Source organism: Trichoderma reesei, assembly GCF_000167675.1.
Source record: "Trichoderma reesei QM6a unplaced genomic scaffold TRIREscaffold_12, whole genome shotgun sequence".
NCBI classification, from domain to species: domain Eukaryota; kingdom Fungi; phylum Ascomycota; class Sordariomycetes; order Hypocreales; family Hypocreaceae; genus Trichoderma; species Trichoderma reesei.
Window position 1 is genome coordinate 304,093 of NW_006711159.1, and position 24,998 is coordinate 329,090.

Genomic DNA, 24,998 nt, shown 5'->3' on the forward strand with positions numbered 1-24,998 from the left:
ACTGCACATGGGAAAGTGAAGCTACATCTAGAGAGGCTCATCCGTCGCTTTCTGCCCAGGCCCTCAATCGCTCGTCCCGCCGTTTTCTGGAGTCCTGGTTCCCACGAAATCCTCTCTCTCTCTCTCGCCGCCCATCATGTTCTTCCTCTACAACATGGAGCGCAGGGTGACCCTGCATCCGTCCTACTTCGGCCGCAACATGCACGAGCTTGTTACTAGCAAGCTGCTGAAAGATGTCGAAGGCACCTGCGCCGGCAGCTACTACATCATCTCCATCATGGACACGTTTGACATTTCCGAAGGCAAGATCTTGCCAGGCAACGGACTTGCAGAGTTTACGGTTGGCTACCGTGCCGTCGTGTGGCGGCCGTTCAAAGGAGAGACGGTAAGGCGAAATCTGCGCCCGTTGTGGGAAGCAGTTGTCTGACCCTGATCAGGTTGATGCCGTTGTCTACTCCATCAATCCGCAGGGTTTCTTCGCCCAGGCCGGCCCGCTCAGACTCTTTGTGTCTGCCCATGTGCGTTCTTGTCCCTCAAGCAATCCGTCATGGCGACTTGGAGCTTTGCTGATCCGCAGTATCGCAGCTGATACCTAGCGACATCAAATGGGATCCCAACGCGACCCCCCCTCAATTTACCAACAACGAAGACACCGTCATCGAGCCGGGCACGCATGTGCGCGTCAAGATTATTGGCACGCGAACAGAAGTCGGCGAAATGTGGGCCATTGGAAGCATCAAGGAGGACTACCTAGGGTATGCTGGATGATGTGAATTCTTGTGCGTATGGACTACTAACGCTGGTGAACAGATGCCTCCAAGACTAATGGATTATAAACATCCATACATCCCTCGAGCCTGACAGCGATCAAGCACACGATTGAGTGCGTCAAAGCTACTATGTGAGACGAATGTCAACGGCCAAAGACATTGCAGTCGCGTCATCAGCTCATTGGCATGCCTTGATCTCGCAGGAGTTCGGCCAAAGGAGATTGGGTAATTCCCCCTTTGGAGTTTCGAACAAAGCAGAAAAGACCACTATCAGCTATGCGTGCTTGTGGACGCTTTTTTCCATGTCCTCCCTTTTTTTTTTCCGGATAGAATGAACGGACAGGCAGTCTCTCCCCCCACTGATGATTAGATTTTGAGACTGGACTCGATCATAATCAACGGATGGACTTCTTTTTTTTGGCGTATGGGAATGGGAAAAATAAATGAACGAAAACCCGGAGCCAGAGTCGTTTCTGCATGTACCGAAAGACCGATCCAATCTGATAGACCAATGGATATCACCTGATTTTTGCTCGCTATCTGGCGTCCATCTCGGCTGACGAGAGCTCCGTATCTTTATGCGTCTTACATCCATTGCCACTCAGATACTTACGTGTATATTCATTCGCTTTGTGCAACCGTGTTGGAGCAGACAATCATCGCCGACATCCATAAGCAGTCAATCACCTCATAATGCCGGTGACAGCTCGTCGGTAGATGGATTCCCCGTCCTAGGTGTCACTTTATTCCCCCTTATTTCCCCCACACTCATATTGGCACCGCCGCCGCTCTCCCCGCACTCTCCCCTACGATATCGGCAACAGGAGACCCATGACCCCCTCAGTGTGTAAGTCCAATCCGAGCCAGATCTCCCAGAAAACGTGCCATTCCCACACCCAAACAACCCAATTTCGAGCAGCCGGTCCAATCACGAATTACGCGAAAGAAGACAGGGACGATTTACCCCATTTCCTCTGACGTGCCAGCCCCTCAGTCCACTCTCATTTCAAGATCCATTTACACACCTACTACCATCCTCAACTCCCCCCCTCTCTCTATGTGTGTATTTCTTAGAGGTCACACAACTAAAACAGGCATGAATTCCATCCTTCTTAGAACCGCAACCCCCCGCTTGATACTCCGAAACCGTCCAGCCCTTCACCTCAGCAATCCATTCAAAATGTCCTACATCGCAGCGGGAGCAACCCCCGGCGGCTCGCAGGCGACGCTACGCGACGGCAACAAGCTCAAGGCGCTGTTCGACGCCAACAAGCCTGCCCTGGGCGGATGGCAGATGATTCCCGGGTCGACGATTTCGAGGCTCTTGGCGCAGTCGGGCGTGGACTGGGTGGTGGTGGATTGTGAGCACGGAGGCTTGGATGGTGCGTTCTTACTTATGGCTTGAGCCTGACTTTTCTCTGTGATGATGCGAGTTTGTGTAGATGGCGATGAAGGGTTTGAGCTGACGGTGTGAAATTTGTTGCTGGAGCGTGGCAGACCGGGCAATGCATGAGGCTGTTCCTGCTATTGCGGCTTTGGGAGTGTCTCCTGTTGTTAGAATTCCAGGCATGGAGCCTTGGATGGTGAAGCGTGAGTTATCATTTGAGTTTTACATGAGATGCTGGGAAATTGAAGCTGACTGGATGGAACACAGGTGCTTTGGACACTGGAGCTCACGGCGTACGTGCTTCTATCGACGACCATTACTTTTGCAACGGACATCCAGAAGCTGATTTGGATCGCTAATGAACTGATGCTGATACGGCACTCAGGTCCTTGTCCCCCTACTACGTACCGTCCAAGAGGCCAAGGACCTCGTCCAGGCCTCCAAGTTCCCCCCTTGGGGAAAGCGAGGCTTCGGATCTCCTTACTCGGCCAAGCAGTTTGGGCGCACCATTAGCTCTGCCGATTACCTGGAGCAAGCCAACGAGTCTGTCCTGACCATGGTCCAGATCGAGACCAAGGAGGCTCTCGAGGCGGTCGATGAGATTGCTGCTGTCGAGGGCATCGACGTGCTGTTCGTCGGACCCTTTGATCTGGGTACGTCGCCCCCTTAAAACCCCCATGTCCGGTAAGAGATCTCCAACTCGTGACTTACGAACAATCCCCAGGAAACAACATCGGCCACCGCATCACCGCGGAAGGCATCCCCCAACAACTCGAAGAAGCCCTCCTCAAGATCCAAGCTGCCGCCAAAAAGGCCGGCAAGAAGAGCGGCATCTACACCCTCGACCCGGAGCACGCCAAGACGTGCCGGAAGCAAGGCTTCGACATGGTGCACATTGTCACGGATTACATGGGCATCGAAGAGATTGCGAAGCAGTCTCTCACCGTGGCCAGGAGTTAGATAGAGGGAAGCGCTTATTTTGGATTGTCTATTATAGGTAGTAGATTAGAAGGATAAAGACAACAAAGAAAGAGACAACAGAGACTATTTGCCTTCCACTTGGTCCATTTTGGCTTCAACTTGGTCTTCCGTGAAGCGGTGCATTAGTTTGATGGCTTTGCTGGCCTTGTTGATGTCTTCCTCGCCGGCTTCCGCTTTGCTTATATGGACCTGAACAATTACCGTCAAGAAGTGACCACTTGACCCCAAGAATTAAATAGAGCACTTACGACAGGGATATCAAAATCGTACAAGTTCCTCCAGTGCTTAGACTCCTCCTTGGCCAGATTCACCTCCGTGTATAGAAACGGCCGCTTGTCCCATACGTTGGAAAGCACGCCCTTGGCCTGCGTGCAGAGACCGCAGTCGTCCCTGGAAAAAAGAGTGACTCTGCAGGCTTGCAAGAGGCGTCTGGTGGCAAACATTTTCAGCAGCTGTAGATAAATCTGAGTACTATCAATTACAGTGATGGTCTGAGCGATGAGTTTTCGTTTCACTCGAATCGTGAAGCTTTGCGAGTGACTTGTGCAGCAGGTGGGCTGATGTGATGACTAAGCCGGGAGAAGCCGATTCAGATGCTTCGTGTAAGTTGGGCAAGGTGGGCTTTCTGCTCTTCTGATATGGGATGAATTACATCGATGTCAATTCTGGCGCAGCTTTGATTAGGTTGCAGAGGCTTTAGACGGACAATTAAGGGGCATTTATTATCATGTTATTTGGATAGAACTTCAATTGTAGCGTGAATGGCTGTCAGAGTCCTATGTTGAGTCGAATGCCTTAGCTACTCATCATATGCAGCATGTATACGCTCGCGACCCTCATCTTACAAGCTCTTTCTCGTATTCAAGAATTGTAACTGCTGTAGTACCCAAGATATAACCTACCAATGGAGCTTCCTCGACTAATTAGCCACTTTGCCAGTCAACTCCCGTCCAAATCGCGATCCTGATCCAGACCAAGCTCCAGCATCGCCGAACCCCGCATCGAAATAGGAAAGCGGTGAGACCACACAGCTCCGTCATCCTCGCACTTCTAGAAGATCCCATCGGGTCTAATACCCACATCAGCTCGTCCATGGGCTTTTAACTGCCTTTGCTCTTTTCCTTCTCCATCTCCCCAGTCTTCTCCATGTTGCACGATATCATAAGCCCCTTATAATACCAGCTTGTCCATTCTCAATCTCCTGCAGCTCTACAAAGTCACAATGGCGCAAAAGTGTGTCCGTCAGGGCTGCGGCAAAGAGTTCACTGACCCGAACGAAAAGTGCCAATATCACCCCGGTCCACCCATCTTCCACGAGGGGCAGAAAGGTAACGATGATTGATTTCAAGCTCCCCTTCTGCACCGTCTCGTGATACATACAAAACAAACTAGACCCCCCCTCCCTTACTCCATGTCATCGACCCTCAATGTACAGTCTGAATTGACCATGTTCCAGGATGGAAGTGCTGCAAGCCGCGAGTCCTAACCTTTGACGAATTCATGGAGATCCCCCCCTGCACAACAGGCACGCACTCCACCACCGAGAAGCCCCCTCCGGTCGAGGAAGGGCCGCAGCAGTTCGACGAGGCCGCCCTCGCGCAGAAGATCTCAGAGGCCAGCGTATCCGCCCCGACGCGGCGGCCGATCCAGCCCGCGCAGCACGTCCCCACGCCTCCGCCGCCGCCCCCGGACTCCGAGGACGACGACCCGAGCTTGGACATTCCAGACGGGGCCGAGTGCCGCCGCAAGGCTTGCAGCGCAAAGTACAAGAAGGGGTCTGCGAGGGAAGGGGAGAAGTGCGTGCACCATCCTGGCGTGCCCATCTTTCACGAGGGCAGCAAGGGGTATTCGTGCTGCAAGAGGAGGGTGCTAGAGTTTGACCAGTTTATGAAGATTGAGGGGTGCAAGACCAAGGACAAGCATCTCTTTGTCGGCAGTGGGAAGAAGGACAAGGCGGAATCAGGCAGCGAGGAAATACTCACGACAGTCCGGTAAGTCTACTCATCATCCAACCATGACCTGCGGTACCATATGAGCAATCTCGCCTGACCTTGGGTGTCCAGACACGACTTTTACCAGACCCCCACACAGGTCATCGCATCGCTCTTCCTCAAGAAGATCAACAAGGACACATCAAAGGTCGACATCAAGGAAAAGGAAGTCGACCTCGACCTCACGACCAGCGACCCGACACCGAAGCGATACACGGCGACGTTCCCGCTGTACGGGACAGTCAACCCGGAAGGCTCGTCGTTCAAGGTCCTCGGCACGAAGCTGGAGCTGCTTCTCGCCAAGGCTGACGGGGCTTCTTGGCCGGTGCTGCGGAGCGACGAGCAGTTGACGGGCGAGATTCTGCAGGTTGGCCGGGCGGGCAAGGTGTAGCTAGGGGTGGGTGGTCGGGGCTATAGCAAAAAAAATATATACATGAACATGATGATATTACCGTCAGAACAGGGACAGTGTTAGCGTGGAGATTGTAGCCGGGTGCAGGTCGTGTGTGAGTGACTGCCGGTAATATTACAAGCTTGTTTGCGACTTAAGCTGCATGGCAGCACATGGTTCAGCCAACAAGGTGAATCAATCAGTCGACCAGCTATGTATGAGCTCATATGCATGGTGCCAGCATCAGATCGAAAAGAAGGGCTGATAATGATAGTGCCTAATCGGTGCTCTCGGGCCATTGATAAGCAACCCTGTCGGCGAATGTCACCAAATTCAGGTACGTAAACACGGCCATTCCCCCCGCAGCCTCTCACTGGCTCCCCACTAGTCTTGGCGCTGGTGCGATAAAGCAGAACTCGCGAATGTTATCTCTCTCTCTCTCTCTCTACATACCTCAGGTATGATGAAATCGATGGCCGCGGCTGAAAAGTAGCAAGCAAGAGAGAGACAGAGAGAGAGAGAGAGAGGAGAGACGGGCTGCCGATAACGGGGTCTCTGCCACATGCTCGTCCAATGTTGTCTGCTTGCCTCGTTTTATCCCGCTACTAGTGCCAGTCGTTTCCAACAATGTCAATCGACTGACTTTCCGACGTGAGCAGCCATGTGGCGCATTCGTTTTGGGCAACCCATTTCCCTCTTCTCGGCTTATCGCTCGAGGGCGTTGATGCTATAAAGATTGTCGGGGCGCCACCCGGAATCCCTAGGATGTAGTAGATTGTGAAAAAGACAAAGTTAAAAGGGATCAGCTTTCATTATCTTTCAATCTTACCTTGTACAACATAGAGGTGCCGCTCAACAGCTCTCATAACATCTCGAATCAAGCAAGAATCGAGTTCTCCCCCCTCAGCTCCAGTTGAAACTCATAGGTATTACTCTCTCACGCACGCACAGGCGGAGCTGCGATAAAACCTACAACACCTCTCTCCATCATGGCAACCGAAGTGTCCCACGGCCGCGGCGGCGCGGGCAACATTGACGTGGACGATACGAAATATGTCGACGGCGAGGTGGTGCGCACCGGAATCATGGGCAGCCATGGTGATGGCGCATTCAGCGCTGGCCGAGGAGGTGCGTTTACTTTTCTTTTGAAACTGCGCATTTGCAATGACTTTCCGGCCCCATGACCTGCCAATATCATCTTCATGTAAGCAAATCGCAGCTAATAATGAACTTGTTCACTTTGGAAACAGGTGCCGGCAATATCGCCGACGTAGGGACCACGTCGAAGCATCGCAACGATACGGACGTTGTCCCCGAAGCTGCTGTTCGCGTGAGCCAGGATGGGCAAGGATACCACACAGGCCGCGGCGGCGCAGGCAACGAGCATCGTGTTGACGAGCCGGCTCATGCAAAGCCTCGGCCTGTGGCGCCGGTCGGGCTGGCGGACAAGCTCAAGTCCAAGTTGTTTGGCGCATTCAAGCACTAATAGGCGACTTTACTATCGGGGATTGCGAAATCGTTGCGGCCAGAGAGGAGAGAAAAACAAAAGCATTGTCGGTAGGGGTGTTTGACGATGTTGGGTTATGGATTCCGCCAGTCGCCCTTGTTGGAGTACACATATGATATCCCCGTCGTTGAGTTTCGATTTTGTCGCACTTGAGTTATATTGCTATTGCGATGCTGTCATTCCAAGGTGATGACACGAATTATAAGAAGCGGAATAAATCTCATGAGTCAAGTTGCGCCACATCCACTCCTCTAGACTTTGCGTGCTCGTGCTGTACATATAGCAGAAAGCTGTACGAGTAAGTTGACGGATCGATGGGTGCGGTGAGAAGAAGTCACCTCTGGGATATAGGTGACGTCGAGGAAAGTGTGTAGTACAATGCCTTCAATGTTCCTTCTTGGCTCAGGCGTCCACTGGTTATAGGATATAGTATGTTCAACATCCTTTTGTCTCTCTCATTGCACCAGTGGCTGGCAACTGAACGTCCTCGCAATCACAGAATGAGAACCCGGCAGCACCCAAAGCTCTCATCACGCCACCAAAAGCAAAAAGACGGGCCATGATCGTCGCCCGCCAATCTTGCCCATGTCGTTGGTCGCCTTCACACTGCAATTCCCCCACTTAAGCCGCCGTCAAACGCAGCAGCTTGGTCTCATGGGCGCCAAACCCGGGAATAATCGAAACTCTGGTCCTAGGAAAAACGAGGCGGACTTTGTTCGACATTTTGGTTTCAGCGCCTCCTGCAGAACCATGTCTAAACCTCAGCTGACCTGCAAAAGTCGCAAGTAAAAAGCGCGTCACCCAGCAAAGCTGGAGAGCAGCAGCACGGCGTAGCATCAGCTAAACTGGCACAACGGGGTCAGTGACGCGGGAGCTCTCCACCCGAGCAATGCTAAACGGCCTTTAGTTCCTGGAACAGAAGAGGGCTAAACCAGGGCCAGGTCCATGTTTAGAAGTGTAGATAGGCTCAAGCAGGACCGTCGGCAAACGAGAGGCGTCTTCAACCGTTAGGGCCGCCCGGGAGCGAATAAGCGAAGGGCAGCGCATGCAAGAGAAAGAGGAGGGGGGGAGACGTGATCGAGCTGCTTCATCGTGCAGCAGGCACATAAAGGGTTGCATCTCGCCCGCCGGAAACACGAGGATGTGTGCCTGGGATTTGATCCTCTGGTTGGGCCGCCTGCTGCTGTTGGAGATTTGAGCTTGTCTGGAGGCTTACCTATTACCTTACATACTAGCCACGGTGTGCTTCTGTTGAGCCTGATTTGCTCAGCCTTTGGCCGGCACCGCCCTGGTCGTCAGCAAGAGGCAGCATCCGGCCGGAGAAACAGCTGATGCCAGTCTTCAAACCTCGAACCGAGCAACAACAGACCGAAATCGCACGGACTTTTGACGCACGGATGCGAGCTCCAGCCTCTGGCCGGCTCATGATTGTTTGTGTCCACCGCGAATTGCTGCAACGGCGCGGGGTGCATTAGCATTAAAAGCCAGCAGGCACAGGCACAGACCGCTTCCGACTGGGCTGGGGCAGTAGGTAGTACCTCCTGCTAGGTACTTACGGGTAGTACCATAATCAATCACGTGGGCCGGCCTGTCACTGTGCTGTCACTGCCTGGCCAGACCGCGACCATGCCGCCGCATCGCCCGGAGCTGCAAGGACGGCGCTTCTGGTCGGGACTGTCCATCCTGTCCAAGCGATCCTACGCGACTTCGTCCTTTGAGGCCGACGACGAGCACTCCTCGGGCGACGACGAGATGAGCCTGCGCGACAGCTTCGACAGCGACGTGCGGCCGGGCGTGCCGGCGTATGCGGGCCACGATGCCAGACCGACCAGCAAGAAGGAGATCTGGGGCTGGTACATGTACGGCTTCGCGGCCGAGACGTATGTCATTTGCGGCATTGGTGAGTCTGTTTGTCTGTCTTGCAGTACGGCGCTGGTTTGCTCGTGATGCCTTTGGAATCTACTCGTGTAAATGAGTATCCATCGTGTTGTTGCTAGGCCATCAGCTCCTTTAACCCCTTGGACGAAGACGAAGGAGAAGTCGCCGGCTAACATCATCTCCTACAGCCTCCTTCATCCCAATTCTCCTAGAAACGCTTGCTCGAGAGAATGGCGTCCTTCTATCCAACCCCGACAAGCCGTGCGGCTCCAGCGACAGCAAATCGGAGGATGACGGCCAGTGTGTCGTCTATGTATTGGGCATCCAGATCAACACGGCGAGCTTTGCCATGTACACCTTTTCCGCCAGTGTCTTGCTGCAGGCGCTTTTGGTCGTCAGCATCAGCTGCGCTGCCGACCACGGCAACTATCGAAAGCGGCTGCTCCTCGCCTTTGCCTGGCTCGGCGGCATTTCCGTCATGGCCTTCATCTTCATTAGCAAGACGACGTACCTGCTCGGCGCCGTGTTGACCATCATCTCCAACACGTCGTTTGGCGCATCCTTTGTCCTGCTCAACTCATTTCTCCCGCTGCTGGTTCGAAACCATCCCGAAGTGATGGAGGCGTACGTGCCGGAATCGCCCGAGTCGGTTGATGGGCCGCTTGATTCCCGCCATATGGGAGATTCAACCGATGATTTGGACGGAGCCTCGATCAATTCCACTTCGGGCCTGCTACCTTCCAACGATCGGCATCAAAGGTATGGACTCAAGCGAGTCGCAACCCACGAAGAAATTACTTCCAAGGAGCTTCAGCTTTCCACGCACATATCCTCTTTAGGCATCGGCATCGGCTACAGTGCTGCCTTGTTCGTGCAGTGTGCCTCCATCGCTATCCTGATTGCTATGAAAAATACGACATGGTCCCAAAGGGTTGTGCTGTTCATTATTGGAGCTTGGTGGTCCATCTTCACCATCCCTGCTGCGCTGTGGCTGAGGCCAAGGCCGGGGCCAGCTCTGACGATACATGGCCGCAAAGATGGCGCCTCCTGGTGGGTATACCTAAAGTTTGCGTGGAAGTCTCTGTTTCGCACGATTCAGCTGGCCAGGCGTCTGCTGGATATCACCCTCTTTCTCTGCGGCTGGTTCCTCCTCTCGGATGCCATTGCTACCACCTCTTCCACTGCCGTTCTGTTCGCCAAGACCCAGCTCCACATGGAGCCATGGGCTTTGGGCATGATCAATGTCATCGCCACCATGGCTGGAATCTTTGGTGCCTTTGGCTGGTCGTGGATTTCTCGGGCGTTCAACTTGAGACCCCATCAGACAATTCTCGTCTGCATTGGGCTGTTTGAGCTCATCCCAATCTACGGCCTCCTGGGCTACCTGCCATTCATTAAGCGGTGGGGTGTTGTTGGACTACAGCAGCCGTGGGAAATGTATCCCCTGGCCGCCGTGTACGGTCTCGTCATGGGCGGCCTGAGCAGCTACTGCCGCTCCCTGTTTGGCGAGCTGATCCCGCCCGGATCGGAGGCCGCGTTTTACGCTCTGTATGCCATCACCGACAAGGGGTCCAGTGTTTTCGGCCCTGCGATAGTGGGGGCCATCATTGACAGGACTGGAAGTATCAGACCTGCGTTTTGGTTCCTCGGCGCACTTGTTGGCCTTCCAGCTCCTCTCATCTATTTCATCAATGTTGAGCGTGGCAAGAGAGAGGGCGAGAAGCTTGCTGAAACCATTGAGGGTTTTGACCCTGAGGACCATGCGGAGGAAGACGAAAGCGACGAGGAAGCGGCCCGAGGCATACTGGCAGATTATGAGGCGGCGGAGGGCAATGGCAGCGCCTCACATCGACGGTAAGATTCGGAAGTTTGGATAGCATCTATCGGTGGTCGCGAGGGCCGAATTTTCTCCTCTTGGTCGTTGCCGTCCCGAATGGGTAGGGATGCATTAACGACTTGCTGTGCATAGCGTAGGCGTTTTTGTTTGGTCAGTGAGCTTTGGATGTTGCCATGGAATCCTGGGATATTGATTTGGAGGCTACTTGGCCTCTTTCTGCCTTGAGATCTGCGAGAATCTTGGTTTGATTTATGGATAGGGCTATGCAGTAATAATTTGGTGGTTTCTTGTTACGCGACTCTCTTGGCTCGAGGATGATATGTCTACTGTTGGCGCATGGTGTGAAGCTTGTGTACCTAAAGGTATGTATGTATAGGGTCCCTTGAGCGCAGCATCTGCGTCAACATGGCAGATATCCAATGCCATCAGTCCCAGCAACCAGCGCTCTATATCATCCAGCTGCATACAACAGGCATGTTTGCCCGGGTTTACTCGGAGTGACATTCTAGTTCGGGGATCCCTTTACAGTGTAAAGAGAGTCCGACCGCCACGCTAGGAGGTATTCAGTTGAATGGATGGACGCGAATAGGATCGGACTGGATCTAGGCCATGCGGCTAAATAGGTAGGACCCCCAGGCCGCTAAAAGGAATTGATTGCAGCGAATGGAAGCTAGTGACTTGACTACAGCGGGGTTTCACGTTGGTCGTCCCCCAGTTGGGGCCTCTTGTTACGCGTTCTATCGAGCCGTCTCCCAGGCTGTTGTTGTTCCCGTCTTGTCAGGTATTCCGCTGTGCTTTCGTGTTAGTATACCTACATAGGTAGGTACGGATAGTATTACCCGTATGAGGTACCCGGCCACTGTAAGCGCCTGGGCTGGTACAGCCGGCTGTCTCTCCCGTCTCTCCGTCTCCATCCCGTCTCTTCTTGGACGACCTTTTTTGTAATCTTGCTCATCACTGCTATCTTGGCCTAGGTAGCAAAAACAGATTGACTTGGAGATCACAATTGAATGAGAGAAATCAACTGCCATTACCCAACAGACCCGACCTCTCTTCACAGCACCCTTTGGTATATCAATCTTCTCTCTCTCTCTCTCTCTCTCTCTCTTCCTCCCTCCTCTTCTCCTTCATCCCCGCCTCCGCCGTGCAGGGACCGACTGTTGGCTCGTCGCCAAACGCTGCTGTCGAAACAAAACCCACTTCTGCTCGGTAGGCCAAAAACCGAAAAGCCCAAAAAAATCCCCGGACCAAAAGTTCGCAGAAGGAAACGAAGAATTATTCAACCATTTCCCGACTTCTTTGCGCGATTCACTTGTCCCCCCGTCCATCTTTGCTCCCTCAGCACTCGGAGAAGCCTCCCCCCTCCCCTTTGTCTTGTTCTTCGTTCGACCCCGGATTGCGGTGGCTTGACGCCTCCCCCGGCTCAGCTCCAGCCCGCGCCTCTCTGTTTATTTCTGCCAGACTCGCAGAGAGGAGCCGTTGCTGTCATCGACGAGATTGGGTGCATAACGGAATCCCACCTTATCTCGTTGCTCCCCCGATTTTACCAGGGCCCGCCGCCGCCGTTGCAGAAACCTGCCCTGTGTGACCTCAGGCACTCGATCGGGAGGGCGCTTGTGTTTACATACAGACAGATTAATACCGACCGAGGCCGACGCAATCAACATCACACCCACACACCTCCCCGTTGCATCGTTTGCGGCTCCCGTCTCTCTCACGCCCTCGACCCAAAGCGAGGCAGCAGCTCGTCGACAAGCCGTCGCCGCGCCCTGAAAAGCGACCAATCGGCCAGCCCGGAAAATCCCACGAAACGCGCGGCGCTCTCTAGATTTTGCGCGCGACAAGACGCAGGCGCGCTGCCCAAAACCGGCCCTGCGATGAGTTCCAAGCCCAAGAAGCGCTCTCGCCCTGCCTCGGATGGCGCCGCTAGTCATACCGACGGTGCCGTCGCGGACGAGAACCGTGCCGACTGCCCCTTCACCGTCACCGTCGTCTCGGAGCCGGAGCGCAGCGAGAGGGACGGGCCCAAGTCGAAGAAGCGGAAGCACGACAAGTCCGACGAGGACACCAACAAGAAGGTCCAGACGCAGAACGCAGTCTTCCACCCGGAGGGCAAGTTCAGGACAAGCCAGTCGCTGAAGCTCTACTACGCCGTGGAACCCCGCAAGCAATGGCTCGACATGACACGCTACAACAGCTTCGTTCGTAAGTTGCCATCCTGCCCCCGTCACTGTCCTTCCAACCTCGCTGCTCAGTTGTCCCAGAGAAGCCCGACGATAAGACTTTGATATCTAATTGTATAAATCCGTGTAGTCAACGGCGTCAAGTATTATACCGAAGACTTTGTCTATGTAGCGAACGAGGCCACCATGGAACGACAAAACTCCCTGCCCGCCGGTGCTACCAAGGTTGCCAAGAAGGCCGACTACTGGGTGGCTCGGATACTCGAGGTTCGGGCCTCGGACGAGCATCACGTATACGCCCGCGTCTACTGGATGTACTGGCCCGAGGAGCTGCCTCTGGGTACCCTGGATGGGAAGAAACAAATAGCCGGTCGTCAGCCATACCATGGGCAGCACGAGCTGATCGCCTCCAACCATAGTGAGCAGACCCGAGACACAAATGAATGCGCATCCGTTTGGCTAACAGTCGAGCAGTGGACATTATTAATGTTGTAAGTGTGGTCATGGGCGTCAATGTCAAGCAGTGGATAGAGTCAAACGACGATGATATACAAGAGTCTCTGTATTGGAGACAGGCGTTCAACACCAGGACGTCGGAGTTGTCGGTATGTACATGCTGTGACGACTGTCGAGCCTTGTTGTATATGTGGCATGGTTGATATTGACATTTCTATCTAGTCAGTCGCTCTTGTTTGCAAGTGCAAGACCCCCGCCAACCCCGATAAGACGCTCGTTGGCTGCTCAAACAAGGCGTGCGAGGAATGGATGCATTACGACTGCCTGCTCGACGATGTCCTCTCCCGAGTGTACGACCGACTGGGGACCGATATCCCCCATAAGTCGGGAGAACCGGTCATTAAGGAAGAGACGAAAGAGGACACAAAAGAGGAGCCAAAGGAGGCAGCCAAGGAAGACCTGCCGTACCGTCTACCGAGCCCTTCGGTCGAGGGAGAAGACAGAAAATCCCCCATTGTGGCCAGCACCGAGATCAAAGACCAGGTGCTCGTCAAGCAGCGAGATGATGAGTCGTCCAAGGACACAGAAACGCCAACGCCGGCTCTGCCCAACGGCTCGGACAAGTCTTCCAAAGCAGCCCCGGCCAAGAAGGGCAAGCGAAAGAAGTCGTCCAAGAAGCCTTGGGAGGGCCTCTTCGAAGCCACCCTGAAGATGAACGAAGGCCCGACTGTCTGGCAGATAACGGACCTGAGAGACCTCGAAGGAGGAGACAAGCAGTGGACGGAGCAGGCGTACTGCCTGCTATGCGACACTGTGATTGAGTGATTGACGAGGGCGTCGACCAGAATCTGGAGTTCATACCTTTCTCTGGTGCTGGTTTGTGCATTGGCAAGGAATTTGTTTATGTCTGTTATTTTTTTTCTCGTTTCCTGGGAAGAGAGCAGTGGTGCTGCTTCGCTTTCCCCCCCCCTCCCTTAGGGTTACCAGTTTTGTTTACCTGAGCAACTGTCTATGTTGACATAATGTAAAGCAGCAAGCAAATGCCGAAGAGACAAAAACGAAAGAAGAAAGAAACGCAGCGCAGATATATGCTGCGGTTATGTGATGCGCGACTCTAAAAAAGCAAGAAAGAAAGAATGAAGAAACCGGCGGGGCGTTCTTGGGACGATTTACCTACGTTACGGTTCGGGCCGGGCTATACATGGTCAGGGTCAGGGTCAGGGTCAAGGTCAAGGGCGGAAACAGTGTTGGCTTGTTCTGTTGTCTCTTTGGCTAGAGGGTCTGGGAAAGGGGCGCTTGGTAGTTTAGGATTTGAGTGTCTACCTGTGTGTTTTGATGCTTCTTGTTGGATCTCTTGCCTTGGATGTTAAAGGCAAAGGGGGGAAAGGAAAGCCCTTTTAAGGAGCATTTGTCTGTCTTGGTTCTATTTTGCCCTGGAGACAGAGAGAGGTAGTAGATTGCAGAGATAGATAATGGATGCATGATGAAGAGTCAGTGAGTGCCAACTGATTTTTCTGTATAAATGTTGCCCCAATTGTTACAACTATAATTCTCGATGCGTGGACTTGAGGAACATGATGCATATCTCCATTTATCCATCGTCAATCTGTACCTTAGCTGTTGTTGTCCTTGCTCAAGCACCAACAGCTCATCCATCGCTTTTGGCGGGGTCAGTCCAGCTCCAGCTCCTATCAGCAGCTGCTCTGCCGCTAGCCGGCGTCTTACAGGTCCGTTTACCGGTGACGTGAACCCCCCCTTGTTGGCGACCCGACCCCTACCTACCATGGAGTCGAAACCCCGCGACCTTGAACAGCAACCTTCCTTAAGCTTCAACACTGCTTTGACCGACCTCGACGCCTCTCTCAACACTGACAATCACCACTTACGGCGCCTTTCGAAATTGTGACTTGAGGCTGCGTCCACCGCGGCAAACCGGCAATTGCAATGGCTGCGGATCCCTTTGACTCGGCGCTGTGAGCTTTCCCCCTTCCTCCCCTAATCCTATCCTTTCCCTATCCTCTCGTTGTCCCCTCCATGCCAAGCATCTCCCAACCAGCTCTCTCCGCCCCCCTTGATGCCTTCTCACGACCATTTCTGCCCTTTCTACGATCCCAACACGTAGCCTCCAAAAGTCACGTATGAAAAATTCCATCCACTGATACCCCTTCGTCAAAGCGACCTCCTCCGCCGCCTCAACCCCAAGCACACGAGCGAGCACCTCAACGCAATCATCTCCCTGGCCCCGGACCTGACCGAGGACCTCCTGTCGTCCGTCGACCAGCCCCTCACCGTCAAGCGCTGCAAGCAGACGGGCCGCGACTACCTCCTCTGCGACTACAACCGCGACGGCGACAGCTACCGCTCGCCATGGAGCAACCAGTTCGACCCGCCGCTGGACGAGGGCGGCGTGGGCGGCGTCGGGCCCGGCGGCAGCGAGGGCGCCGGCGAGGGCGCGATCCCCAACGAGAGGGTGCGCAAGATGGAGGTCAAGGCCAATGAGGCCTTTGACATTTACCGGGAGCTGTACTACGAGGGCGGTGTGAGCAGCGTCTATCTCTGGAACCTGGACGATGGCTTTGCGGGCGTGGTGTTGGTTAAGAAAGGTGCGTTGTGCCCCCCCCTCACATATGGGATGATTACTGTGCCATGGTGTATGCATGCATGCAATGTAACTAACAGCTTGTTTGTGTTAATTCCTTTTTGGCAGCCGCCACCCCCGGCACCAACACCGAAGGCGTCTGGGACTCGATCCACGTCTTCGAAGCCATTGAGCGCGGCCGCACGACGCACTACAAGCTCACCTCGACCGTCATCCTCTCCCTGTCGACCAACGTCGAGGGCACCGTCGGCGACATGGACCTCAGCGGCAACATGACGCGCCAGGTCGAGCAGGACCTGCCCGTCGAAAACGACGACAGCCACATTGCAAACGTCGGCCGCCTCGTCGAGGACATGGAGCTCAAGATGCGCAACCTGCTGCAGGACGTCTATTTCGGCAAGGCAAAGGACGTCGTGGGCGACTTGCGGAGCGTCGGCAGCTTGAGCGAGGGCGCGAGGGAGAGGGAGACGCAGAGGGAGCTCATTGGGAGCATGAAGCGGTGATATTGATTTCTCACGTTTTATGCTGTGGGATGTACTATGATGATGTGTGTTTAGATGTTTGGGAGATAGCGAGATGTTGTTGTTTGTTTTACTTTTTGAAAGAGCTTGCTTGAATGAAGCGTTTCTTTATTTCTTCTCTTGTTTTGAGAGCCGACATGGATATATATCTGTGTGCTTGGTATCGAGCAGGGGGGCGTACTTTGCTATCGTGTCTGTCCTTCTGTCTGCTTTATACAAATACCACCATCTTGCGATGCTCTGGAAGGACTCTTTCCCATTGAGTGTATTCCCGCTTTTGAGCGTCGAAGTCTCTATATGTGGTAATAAGGTCTTCTCACTCGAGGTCTACCAGGCCTACATGTACTTGGTAGAGCCGAATTACGTTTGCTTCTGTCTTTCCACAAAATCCGAGAGGAGGACAAGACAATCCTAGCAATGGCTCTGTACCATACATAGCAGCATAGAGTCGTAGCAGAAGCAGCAAATGTGAAATCAAGGTAAGAATCGTTCGACAACGCTCCACTTACATTCTGCCGTTAAAAGGAAAAGCGACCATTTCCCTCGGAAAGGCCATCATACCTACCTACCTAAGGTATCGAAGCGTTGTATTGCTCGGACTGCTGCAGATAAGGTGAATAACGTATCAATCCAAAGCCTGCTGTACCTACTACCTGCGACTCTCCTGAATAAAAACATTCCTACCACTTGGTATTACTTCGTTCTACCTACACTAGCAAGGTGTTTCTTTACAGATTCCAAGTCCATGGCCTCAGATAATGTCTAGGTAGGCCAGTCAGACAACCATGCTTCAAACCCGGTACTGCTAATCGCCATCTGCAAGACAAGCCTAGGTATGAATTTAGAATTAGGTAGAAAACACAAAGCTCGGTTGATGAACAAAGAGTCGAGGGTATTGCCTTGCACGCCAATAGGGAGCCAATCGGCCAGCACATTGCATGCCATACGTATGTCCCCCTCATCATGTCAGCGTAGAATTCCGCACATCTAGGGAGTACGAGTTACCCATTGTGATGGCGGATAAGATCATCGCCGTAAAATCACTCGAACATACTAAACCGCCTCCTCTGTACTTTGAACTTGCAATGTGTATAACGAGGAATGTTGATCGTGATATTCGCGGGTTTTAGCCCGCTTTCCCACATCTCCTTCAACAGTTAGAGGAACATGCGCGGGTAGCATGTATTTATGACTGTTTGCTAATCAGGACTCAGTCGGAGATCATCAGATTGTGCCTGATTTCCAGTCCTTTCACCGAGACCCATGCTCAACTGCGCCCGCGGGCAAAGCCCTGGTGCGGATAGGAACGGACGGAGCGGAGCGCAGCGAATTTCCGGCCTCCCCTGGGCTTCTAGTACCCAGACGCCGTCATATCTTATGACTTATAACCTGGTAGAACATGCCTAGACAGAGTCCGGAGTGAGAGAGAGACTCGAGAGATTGCCTCGCATGCAATGCAACTGAGGGGGAAAATACCCGACGCATACTCGTCGTGCATACTGTACCTTACGCAGTTTGGTATCCATCTCCTCGTAGGCATCAAACCCCCCTTGTCCGCATGGCTCCCCTGGAAGCAAACACCCGACGCAACTCGAGGCTCGACCCCCGTGACGATGGACGGTAGATTGCTCGCTGCACCTCTGCGGATCCCCTTGCCATGTTGCTCTTCTTTCCATGCGCAGATGCTCTGGTGTGGTCAAGTGCTGGCCAAAAGATGCAACACCGTCATACGGTGGCCCGTTTCCTGCGGCTGATGCTAGCGTGCCAGTTGGATCATTCAAAGTTGGCCCCCCCCCCCTGACAGAGTTGCCAAAGGTATCCCACACGGTTCGAGATGAGGGCGATCTGTCTTGCTAGGGAAGGGCATCTTTGCTTTTAGCCGTACCTGATGAGTCCTGTTGAGGGATATCTTGCACTCATAACACCTAGATGGGAGTCGTTGTGAGTGGCTGGAAGTCGGGCGACGATGGGATACTATCTACGCTTTCAAAGGTAAGCTCAGTCGCTTCAACCCGTTGTACACACGCACGCAGAGCTCCGCTCACTTGTGCGTGCTCACCTCGGTCTAGACGTGCGGCTAGAGCGGAGTGGACAAAAAGCCCTGACGGTGAAGCATGTCAAAGCAGCACGACGTTGCTGCCCATGACTCGTCGTTGTCCCTCCCGTTGCTGCACTGGTGGCGTGCTGTAAAGAGCACAGCAAGAAAGATTTGACATTTCCAACCTCGAAGATTGTCGCTGTCGAGTCGTCTTTGCCTACAAAGTACATGCCCCAAGTACTATAGTACTTGTATTGGCGAGGTGGTAGCAACAACCCTTGCCGGTCACGTACATATTGACCTGCAGCGCCCCCATACTCGGCAGACATGATGTGCAGACTAATTCGATATGAGTTAGTAGTTGTAGTGCTACTAATATTTCGTGTCTTGCGTGTCCAAGTACTATGTAGCATGAGTACCATCTGCAGACATGGCGGCTGTGGTTATGCCTTGTAAGTTGGACAATGCGTCTCCCTGCTCCCAAGACCCCGCGCATTGCTGTCTTGGACACGGCACCCTTCGGCAACAGGCGAACAAGCCGCGCAAGGGCTGCCTCGTGCGTGTGGCAGTCGAGAAAGCGTGTTTGATTCGGTACACGTCCGTACCTGTGGACGGACAAGAGACACATCCATATCAGAGGTGTGGGCCTTATTGAAATCGAGTAGTATCCCCTGTCCTCCGAGATTAAAAAGCAGGCTGGTGGGTTGCTTGTCTGCTTGTTTGTAAGCCACGGGTCTCTCGACTGTATTCAGTTGGAATCTGCAGAGACAAGGAACATGTACTTTGGCTCCGGGTAATGCTTGCAGTGATAGGCTGCACACTCCGAGTATGTTGCCCACGACCTGGCGGTTGGAGGGGGAGAGAGCGCATGTAGAGGGGGGAGCCCATACGCCGAAGCGTCTTGAAGCCTGTGCGACAAAAATGCGGTCAGTTTTGGTTTTTTGTCTCGGACGTCGAGTCATTGGCTGAGGTGCCCCCTTCTAGAACGATGCTTGGAACAATATGCAGCGAACCCCGCACCCCACGTCTCGTCTGTTGTCTCGTTGAAAAGGCCGTTGCAATAAGACAGCGTCAGGTACGTGATGCGTGCGCATCCTCGTCCGTTGGACATTGTCGAGCAGGAGAGAGCGGGCGTCTCAGCGAACCTCGCTCTGCGGCCGATTCGGGGCCAAAATCAGAGGTAGAACCCGTCATAGCCAAGACGCAAGAGAGCTCCCCATTACCCTAGCATCTGCTCTGATTAACATGTCCATGTCATGGCCCCCGTTCGGAGCGGTTCGTCCCACCTGAAGGCTGCACATGGCGCAACAACAGTCCCACTGCCTAGTGTCACAAGGGCAGAGACCCAAAAGCGATGGCTTCCAAGGTGGTGGCGCCACTCATTGTTCCGGTCGGGCGGCGGCGTCGGGTCGGGTCGTAGATTGGATTGCAGAACGCACGCTCGACAGTGCAGCCGCCGAGGGATTCGCAGACGGGATCTCAGGTATCCGTTCGTGTTAGTCAAGCCGTGGGCATGGAGTTGCGACTTTGACTTGTGGGCACGAGAGTCGTAGGCAAGGCATATTGGGCCCGAGAAGTGCTGGCAACGAGCAAAGAATCCTGGGCCGCAATGACGGAACGGCAAAGGACATGAGCCATGGGCGTTCAAGGCGCTATTGCAACTGTCAAGTAGGAGTTAGCAAGCATTATTTGGTGGTGGTGGTGGTGGCGGCGCCGCGACGCATGCAACATACTTGACACGCATAATGGCTGAGTCGGCGCCCCAACCCGCGGGAGCTGACATGCGCTGCGGTCAACTTTGGCCATCTTTAGCTCCCACTCGAAGAAGGGAGACACGATACTATTACATGATGAGAGGAAGCGACCAGACACTCGCTGTGCTTGGCAATGAGAGCCAGAGCCAGAGCCAGAGCCTCTTGAGAGTCGAGACATGAGATGGAGACTCGACCGACTTGCCTGGCAAATGACAACAGCCCGCTTAACCCGCCAGAGCGGTGGGGATATCAGGCAGGCAGGGGGGTGCTGGGAGAATGCTGGGACCTGGCAGCGGTTAGCCGCTTCGAGGTTCAGCACCTCTTGTCTTCGTCCCTGTAGATACAGTACATACGAGTACAGTAGGTACCAGACGTGTCGTGTGCCCTGGCCTCTTGTCTGGTAGGACCAGCGTAACGCATCCGTCCTCGTACAGGCGAGTCGTTGGCTTGGGGCTGCAGAATTGCGCCCACAGCAGCTGTCAGTTGTTTGCTGGGGCGAGTCTCTGTGCGGCCGGCCTGGAGAAGCGGCAGCGAGGGGGCGAGAGACCAGCGACTCGGGTTGGAGCCTTGGCCATGGGCCGCTGTACATACGAATCCAGACCCATGCCTGGGGTGGAAGCCATCGTCAATCCATCAGCACTGTGTTGTGTCGTCTTCCGCTCCCTTGTCTCGCCGGCCAGTCACAGCCCATGCGTGCCTGGATGGTGCCTGGAGCTTCTCCCGCAAAGGCTCGGTACTTCGTATGGTGACTTGTTGGGCGGCGCGGGCAGTGTCGCACTCGCGCTGGGATGGCGACAAAGATGACGACCTGCGTCCAGGTTCCATGTTGCAGTTGAGATTGATGGAAGCAGAGAAGCCCAGTCGAGCTTCGGCTAACTTGGGGGAGTACCTAGGTAGGTATGTACCTACCTTACATTATTTACCAGGTAAGTACTTCAGTAGGTATGTCCCCAGGGCCTGAGAGTCTTGTACCCCGTCAAGCCCGTACTTGAAGTTAGTGGACGGTAGCACCTGTGACACCTGTAATAACTGTCATGTATGTTGTCCACCTGTGATTGCAGGCTGGTGGTGCGTGTGCTCGTACGGGATGCAGAGCACTGTACTTTAGTAAGTAGGTACTAGGTAGGTTGATACAGAGCAAGGTATCCGTACTTTTAAGGTACCTTACCTACTGAGTACCTACCTTAGTAGGTACGAGCAGCAATAAACGCTGAAGACTCAGTTGCCGGTTAGTAGAGGTGGTGGTACCTGCAGTTGTGCTCGCTCCTCCTTGCCTGAGACATCGTCACTGCCTCGTTCCTTTTCTACGACTCTGACCGATGCATCGCTCTTCTATATTGCAACCCTCCAGTCCATCTGCGCAACACCTGCAAAGAAAACAAAAATAACACGGCATGACAAACCACCATCTTGAGTTCATGGCCGTGGTTCTGGCGGTGGAACAAGGGCGGCACTGACAGGGATGCTTCAGGTACGTACGAGTAGTATCTGGTTCTTGTCTGCTGTCCGCAGTGGAGGGGCCTCTCCTTGTCTTTTTCTTTGCTCTGCAGTGCATGCGCCGGATTCTTCAAGGCGGCGGTAATAAATGAAGGCAGAACCCCTCCATGGCCCAGTCTCTCCATACAAGTTCCCTTGCCTTGCCTTGGACAATCCACACATCCCATCCACTCCGTCTCAGGCACTTGCTTGGCTTGTCTCTTGTCGCTCTCTCTTGACATTGGACTCTGTCTACCTTGGGTAGGTACTCTCTTTTGTCTGCGAGGACCAAAAAACCCGAGTTTGCCTCTTGTCTCCTGCCTCTCGCTTCGGCTCCCGCTTCAGCTTCCCTGACACAGTGCGCCTCTGCCCTGGTCCTCCTCTTGGGCTCTTTGCCCTTCTAGTATTACTATTGGCTCTAGCCCTTTGCATTGCTGTGTTTCTTGCTCTGCGTCTTACTCTGCGTGTTGCTCTACCGCTTTCTCTGCTCTGCTTTTGCTGTTGCTGCTGCTGCTGCCGCTGCTGCTTTTTTTTTTTTTTTTTCCCTGCTCTCCGGCACTTTGCGTGGGTGATCCGGGTCCCTGGACCGAACCACCTCCTCAAAAGGTCAAGAGCTTACCCTTACCTTAGCCTTTAGTACCCAAGGCAGCCTTCGACCTCCCTCTTTCTCTTCTCTCTCTCTCTCTCTCTCTTCCTCCCCCCTCTCTTCCTCCCCCCTCTTCTCTGTCCCCCCTCCCTCCTACCGCCTTGCCTTTCTCGAGCTTCAGAAAGACGAGCACAGCTCGCAGCATCTCCTACCTACTCAGCCCAACGCTACGACAACTTGACCCCCTTCCGCATCTTCTTAGCGAAGCTGCTTCTTTCCGGGCTCGACTAAAGGCCGACAAAGGCGTACAAAATCGGACAAAGGCAATCGCTTCGCTCAAAGCTGTAGCCTGCCAATACGCAACCTGATAACAACGCTACTATACAGCCTCCGCCTTCTCGAACGCGATAGCAGCAGCTTCGAAAATGGCTGACGAGAAGCCGTCGGTCCTCATCATTGGCGGCCTGGGCTATATCGGCCGCTTCCTCGCCCAGCACATCCACAAGAACAACCTTGCCTCAGAAGTCCGAATCGTCGACAAGGTGTTGCCGCAGCTCGCCTGGCTGGCGCCCGAGTTTTCGGAAGCATGCGCCCAGAGCAAGTTCATGCAGGCCGACGCTAGCAAGCCGGGTACGTAGCTGTCCTTTTCGCTCTTGGTTGCCCTCTTACCTCCACGAATGGCCGTCACTGACAAGTTTGCGCGCCGCTCTCAATAGAGGCTCTAGTTAAAGTCTTCGACCGACCCGACGGCAAGCAGTGGGACTATGTTTTCAACTGTGGTGGCGAAACGCGATACTCCCAGGAAGACGAGGTTTACAAGCTCAGGTCCCTGGACCTGTCCCTTGCCGTTGGCCAGGAGGCGGCCAAGCGCAAGGTCAAGGTCTTTGTCGAGCTAAGCACGGGCATGGTCTACAAGCCGGATTCTTCCCCCAGCAAGGAAGGGGACAAGTTGAAGCCATGGAGCAAGATTGCCATCTTCAAGCTGCAGGCAGAGGAGGCATTGGCCAAGATCGAGGGGTAAGCCACACCCGGACTAACCCCTACCCCAAGCCCTGTGTATCTGACCGTGTCGTGTCTACAGGCTTAATCTCGTCATCGTCCGCCTACCCCATGTGTACGGCCCGTACGCTTCTCAGTGGGTTGCGACAGCTCTATGCATGGCCCGCGTCTACCAGCACATTGAGGGCGAGATGAAGTGGCTGTGGTCTAAGGATTTGCGAACCAACACGGCGCATATTCATGACGTATCCCGAGCCCTTTGGGACATTGCCGCCTGGTACGACGCCGGCAAGCCCAACTGGAACGAGAGCGAGATGGGCAAAGTGCCCATCTTCAATGTGGTGGACAAGGGCGCCACTACACAGGGCACCATGGCCGACATCATCGGCGAAATCTTCAAGATCGAGACGGGCTTCCAAGGGCAGCTGATCAGCACTTTTGCCAAGATGAACCTCGACAGCGTTGTCGACGACGTCAACGACGAGATTCTTGGACCCTGGGCTGATTTGCTCTCCGACGCCGGCATCACACGGCCAGGCCCGCTGACGCCCTTCATGGAGAAGGAGCTTCTTAAGGACACGGACCTCAGCATGGATGGCAGCAGATTGGAGAGCGTCGTGGGCTTCAAGTACGAGAAGCCTGTCATCACCAAGGAGCTTGTTGAAGAGGTCATTGAGAGCTACAAGCAGATGAAGTGGTGGCCATGAGGAGTGTCGAGCAGGACCCCACGTAACGCTTGATGCGCGACACATCCAAAGCATGACTGATTCGATGCCGATTACATTTCGACACATGAGCATATTTGAAAAGCAAGCGGCCGATTGACGCCCACGCAGACGTCGTGGTTGAACAGCTTGCAGACGAGCGCGGGATAGCCCTTGGAAGCAAGGATACACCAGGCGTGGTGGAGATTGGATCTACGAAGATGCCGATTGAGGACCCGAAGGAGCCAGCAAACAACCTCTGGTCTTTTGTATCATTAGATATTCACACGGTTCCGAAAGAGTAGCACGATATCCGCCCGGGAGTTGAGTTCAACTACAGCTGCAGGGCTTGTCTTTTTTTTCTTTGTCCTTTTGTTCCCCCCCATTTTCATCTTACCATATACTTTTGCTTCTACTTCATGTTTCTTATTCGCTTCTGGAGGTTTACAAGGGCTGGTGGAATGCGAATAATAGGATGTGGTCTGTGGTCTGTTGCCTGTGGTTGGTGTGGCCTGGTTGCGAGTCTCCGTGGAGGCATGCTGGTTTACCCTGCTGTACACGAATAACTGGAGAGAGAATTTGTCCCCAATATGACATGACAACCTCTGACTTGATTCCAACTTTTTCGGAAGAAGCGTCCGAGCGATAGAATCCTTGCAGCACCATCGTCAATGCGTGAGGCAGTAGGCAGGCGCTGTAGGGCCGGTAAATGTTGGCGCATGAAGTTGACCGTCAAAAGGGCTGAGTGCAACCCATACGGAGCAGGGCACACTTGGCTGCGTCGGTGGCAGACAATGACGAGCTGGAGATGGCCCATTCGTCAATTAAGTACCATGATCAATAACGAGCAGAAAAGGCGCCAGTCGAAATGGGGGAGGAGAGGCGCAATTCAAGTTTCCTAAGCCGTCAATCACGCAGCTTTTACGAAGTTGCCTAAAGG

General features: G+C 53.9%; 9 protein-coding genes across 9 annotated transcripts; 8 read left to right on the forward strand and 1 right to left on the reverse strand.

Annotated features, from left to right (window-relative positions):
- Positions 1-136: 136 nt before the first annotated feature.
- Positions 137-768, forward strand: TRIREDRAFT_63547 (uncharacterized protein; the record flags this gene model as incomplete). The annotated part of the gene is made up of 3 exons (XM_006966213.1): positions 137-385; positions 438-518; positions 586-768. The coding sequence occupies 3 exons, from the start codon at positions 137-139 to the stop codon at positions 766-768; spliced, it is 513 nt and encodes a 170-aa protein (XP_006966275.1).
- Positions 769-1,950: 1,182 nt separating this feature from the next.
- On the forward strand, positions 1,951-3,117 carry TRIREDRAFT_108463 (uncharacterized protein; the record flags this gene model as incomplete). Its single annotated transcript, XM_006966214.1, has 5 exons — positions 1,951-2,152; positions 2,268-2,360; positions 2,425-2,450; positions 2,543-2,810; positions 2,882-3,117. The coding sequence occupies 5 exons, from the start codon at positions 1,951-1,953 to the stop codon at positions 3,115-3,117; spliced, it is 825 nt and encodes a 274-aa protein (XP_006966276.1).
- Positions 3,118-3,201: 84 nt separating this feature from the next.
- Positions 3,202-3,581, reverse strand: TRIREDRAFT_4373 (uncharacterized protein; the record flags this gene model as incomplete). Its single annotated transcript, XM_006966133.1, has 2 exons — positions 3,202-3,327; positions 3,387-3,581. 2 exons carry the CDS (start codon positions 3,579-3,581, stop codon positions 3,202-3,204), a joined length of 321 nt encoding a protein of 106 aa, XP_006966195.1.
- A 776-nt stretch (positions 3,582-4,357) lies between these two features.
- Positions 4,358-5,520, forward strand: TRIREDRAFT_78953 (uncharacterized protein; the record flags this gene model as incomplete). Its single annotated transcript, XM_006966215.1, has 3 exons — positions 4,358-4,466; positions 4,595-5,129; positions 5,202-5,520. 3 exons carry the CDS (start codon positions 4,361-4,363, stop codon positions 5,518-5,520), a joined length of 960 nt encoding a protein of 319 aa, XP_006966277.1.
- A 989-nt stretch (positions 5,521-6,509) lies between these two features.
- TRIREDRAFT_78956 (uncharacterized protein) lies at positions 6,510-7,121 on the forward strand (the record flags this gene model as incomplete). The annotated part of the gene is made up of 2 exons (XM_006966216.1): positions 6,510-6,648; positions 6,771-7,121. 2 exons carry the CDS (start codon positions 6,510-6,512, stop codon positions 7,004-7,006), a joined length of 375 nt encoding a protein of 124 aa, XP_006966278.1. The 3' UTR covers positions 7,007-7,121.
- Positions 7,122-8,653: 1,532 nt separating this feature from the next.
- TRIREDRAFT_78958 (uncharacterized protein) lies at positions 8,654-10,973 on the forward strand (the record flags this gene model as incomplete). The annotated part of the gene is made up of 2 exons (XM_006966217.1): positions 8,654-8,927; positions 9,094-10,973. The coding sequence occupies 2 exons, from the start codon at positions 8,654-8,656 to the stop codon at positions 10,761-10,763; spliced, it is 1,944 nt and encodes a 647-aa protein (XP_006966279.1). The 3' UTR covers positions 10,764-10,973.
- A 1,646-nt stretch (positions 10,974-12,619) lies between these two features.
- On the forward strand, positions 12,620-14,206 carry TRIREDRAFT_78960 (uncharacterized protein; the record flags this gene model as incomplete). The annotated part of the gene is made up of 4 exons (XM_006966218.1): positions 12,620-12,968; positions 13,056-13,343; positions 13,400-13,530; positions 13,604-14,206. The coding sequence occupies 4 exons, from the start codon at positions 12,620-12,622 to the stop codon at positions 14,204-14,206; spliced, it is 1,371 nt and encodes a 456-aa protein (XP_006966280.1).
- Positions 14,207-15,292: 1,086 nt separating this feature from the next.
- On the forward strand, positions 15,293-16,594 carry TRIREDRAFT_78961 (uncharacterized protein). The gene is made up of 3 exons (XM_006966219.1): positions 15,293-15,354; positions 15,557-15,984; positions 16,089-16,594. The coding sequence occupies exons 1-3, from the start codon at positions 15,326-15,328 to the stop codon at positions 16,481-16,483; spliced, it is 852 nt and encodes a 283-aa protein (XP_006966281.1). The 5' UTR covers positions 15,293-15,325; the 3' UTR covers positions 16,484-16,594.
- A 6,186-nt stretch (positions 16,595-22,780) lies between these two features.
- Positions 22,781-24,600, forward strand: TRIREDRAFT_78966 (uncharacterized protein; the record flags this gene model as incomplete). The annotated part of the gene is made up of 3 exons (XM_006966220.1): positions 22,781-22,985; positions 23,072-23,372; positions 23,437-24,600. The coding sequence occupies 3 exons, from the start codon at positions 22,781-22,783 to the stop codon at positions 24,059-24,061; spliced, it is 1,131 nt and encodes a 376-aa protein (XP_006966282.1). The 3' UTR covers positions 24,062-24,600.
- Between the last annotated feature and the right edge of the window lie 398 nt (positions 24,601-24,998).

Bases quoted from the DNA above. Each gene is read 5' to 3' on its own strand.
- TRIREDRAFT_78961 (XM_006966219.1), top strand. From the start codon at position 15,326: ATGGCTGCGGATCCCTTTGACTCGGCGCT. The intron at 15,355-15,556 runs GTGAGCTTTCCC...CCTTCGTCAAAG, and splicing joins GATCCCTTTGACTCGGCGCT to CGACCTCCTCCGCCGCCTCA. The intron at 15,985-16,088 runs GTGCGTTGTGCC...CCTTTTTGGCAG, and splicing joins CGTGGTGTTGGTTAAGAAAG to CCGCCACCCCCGGCACCAAC.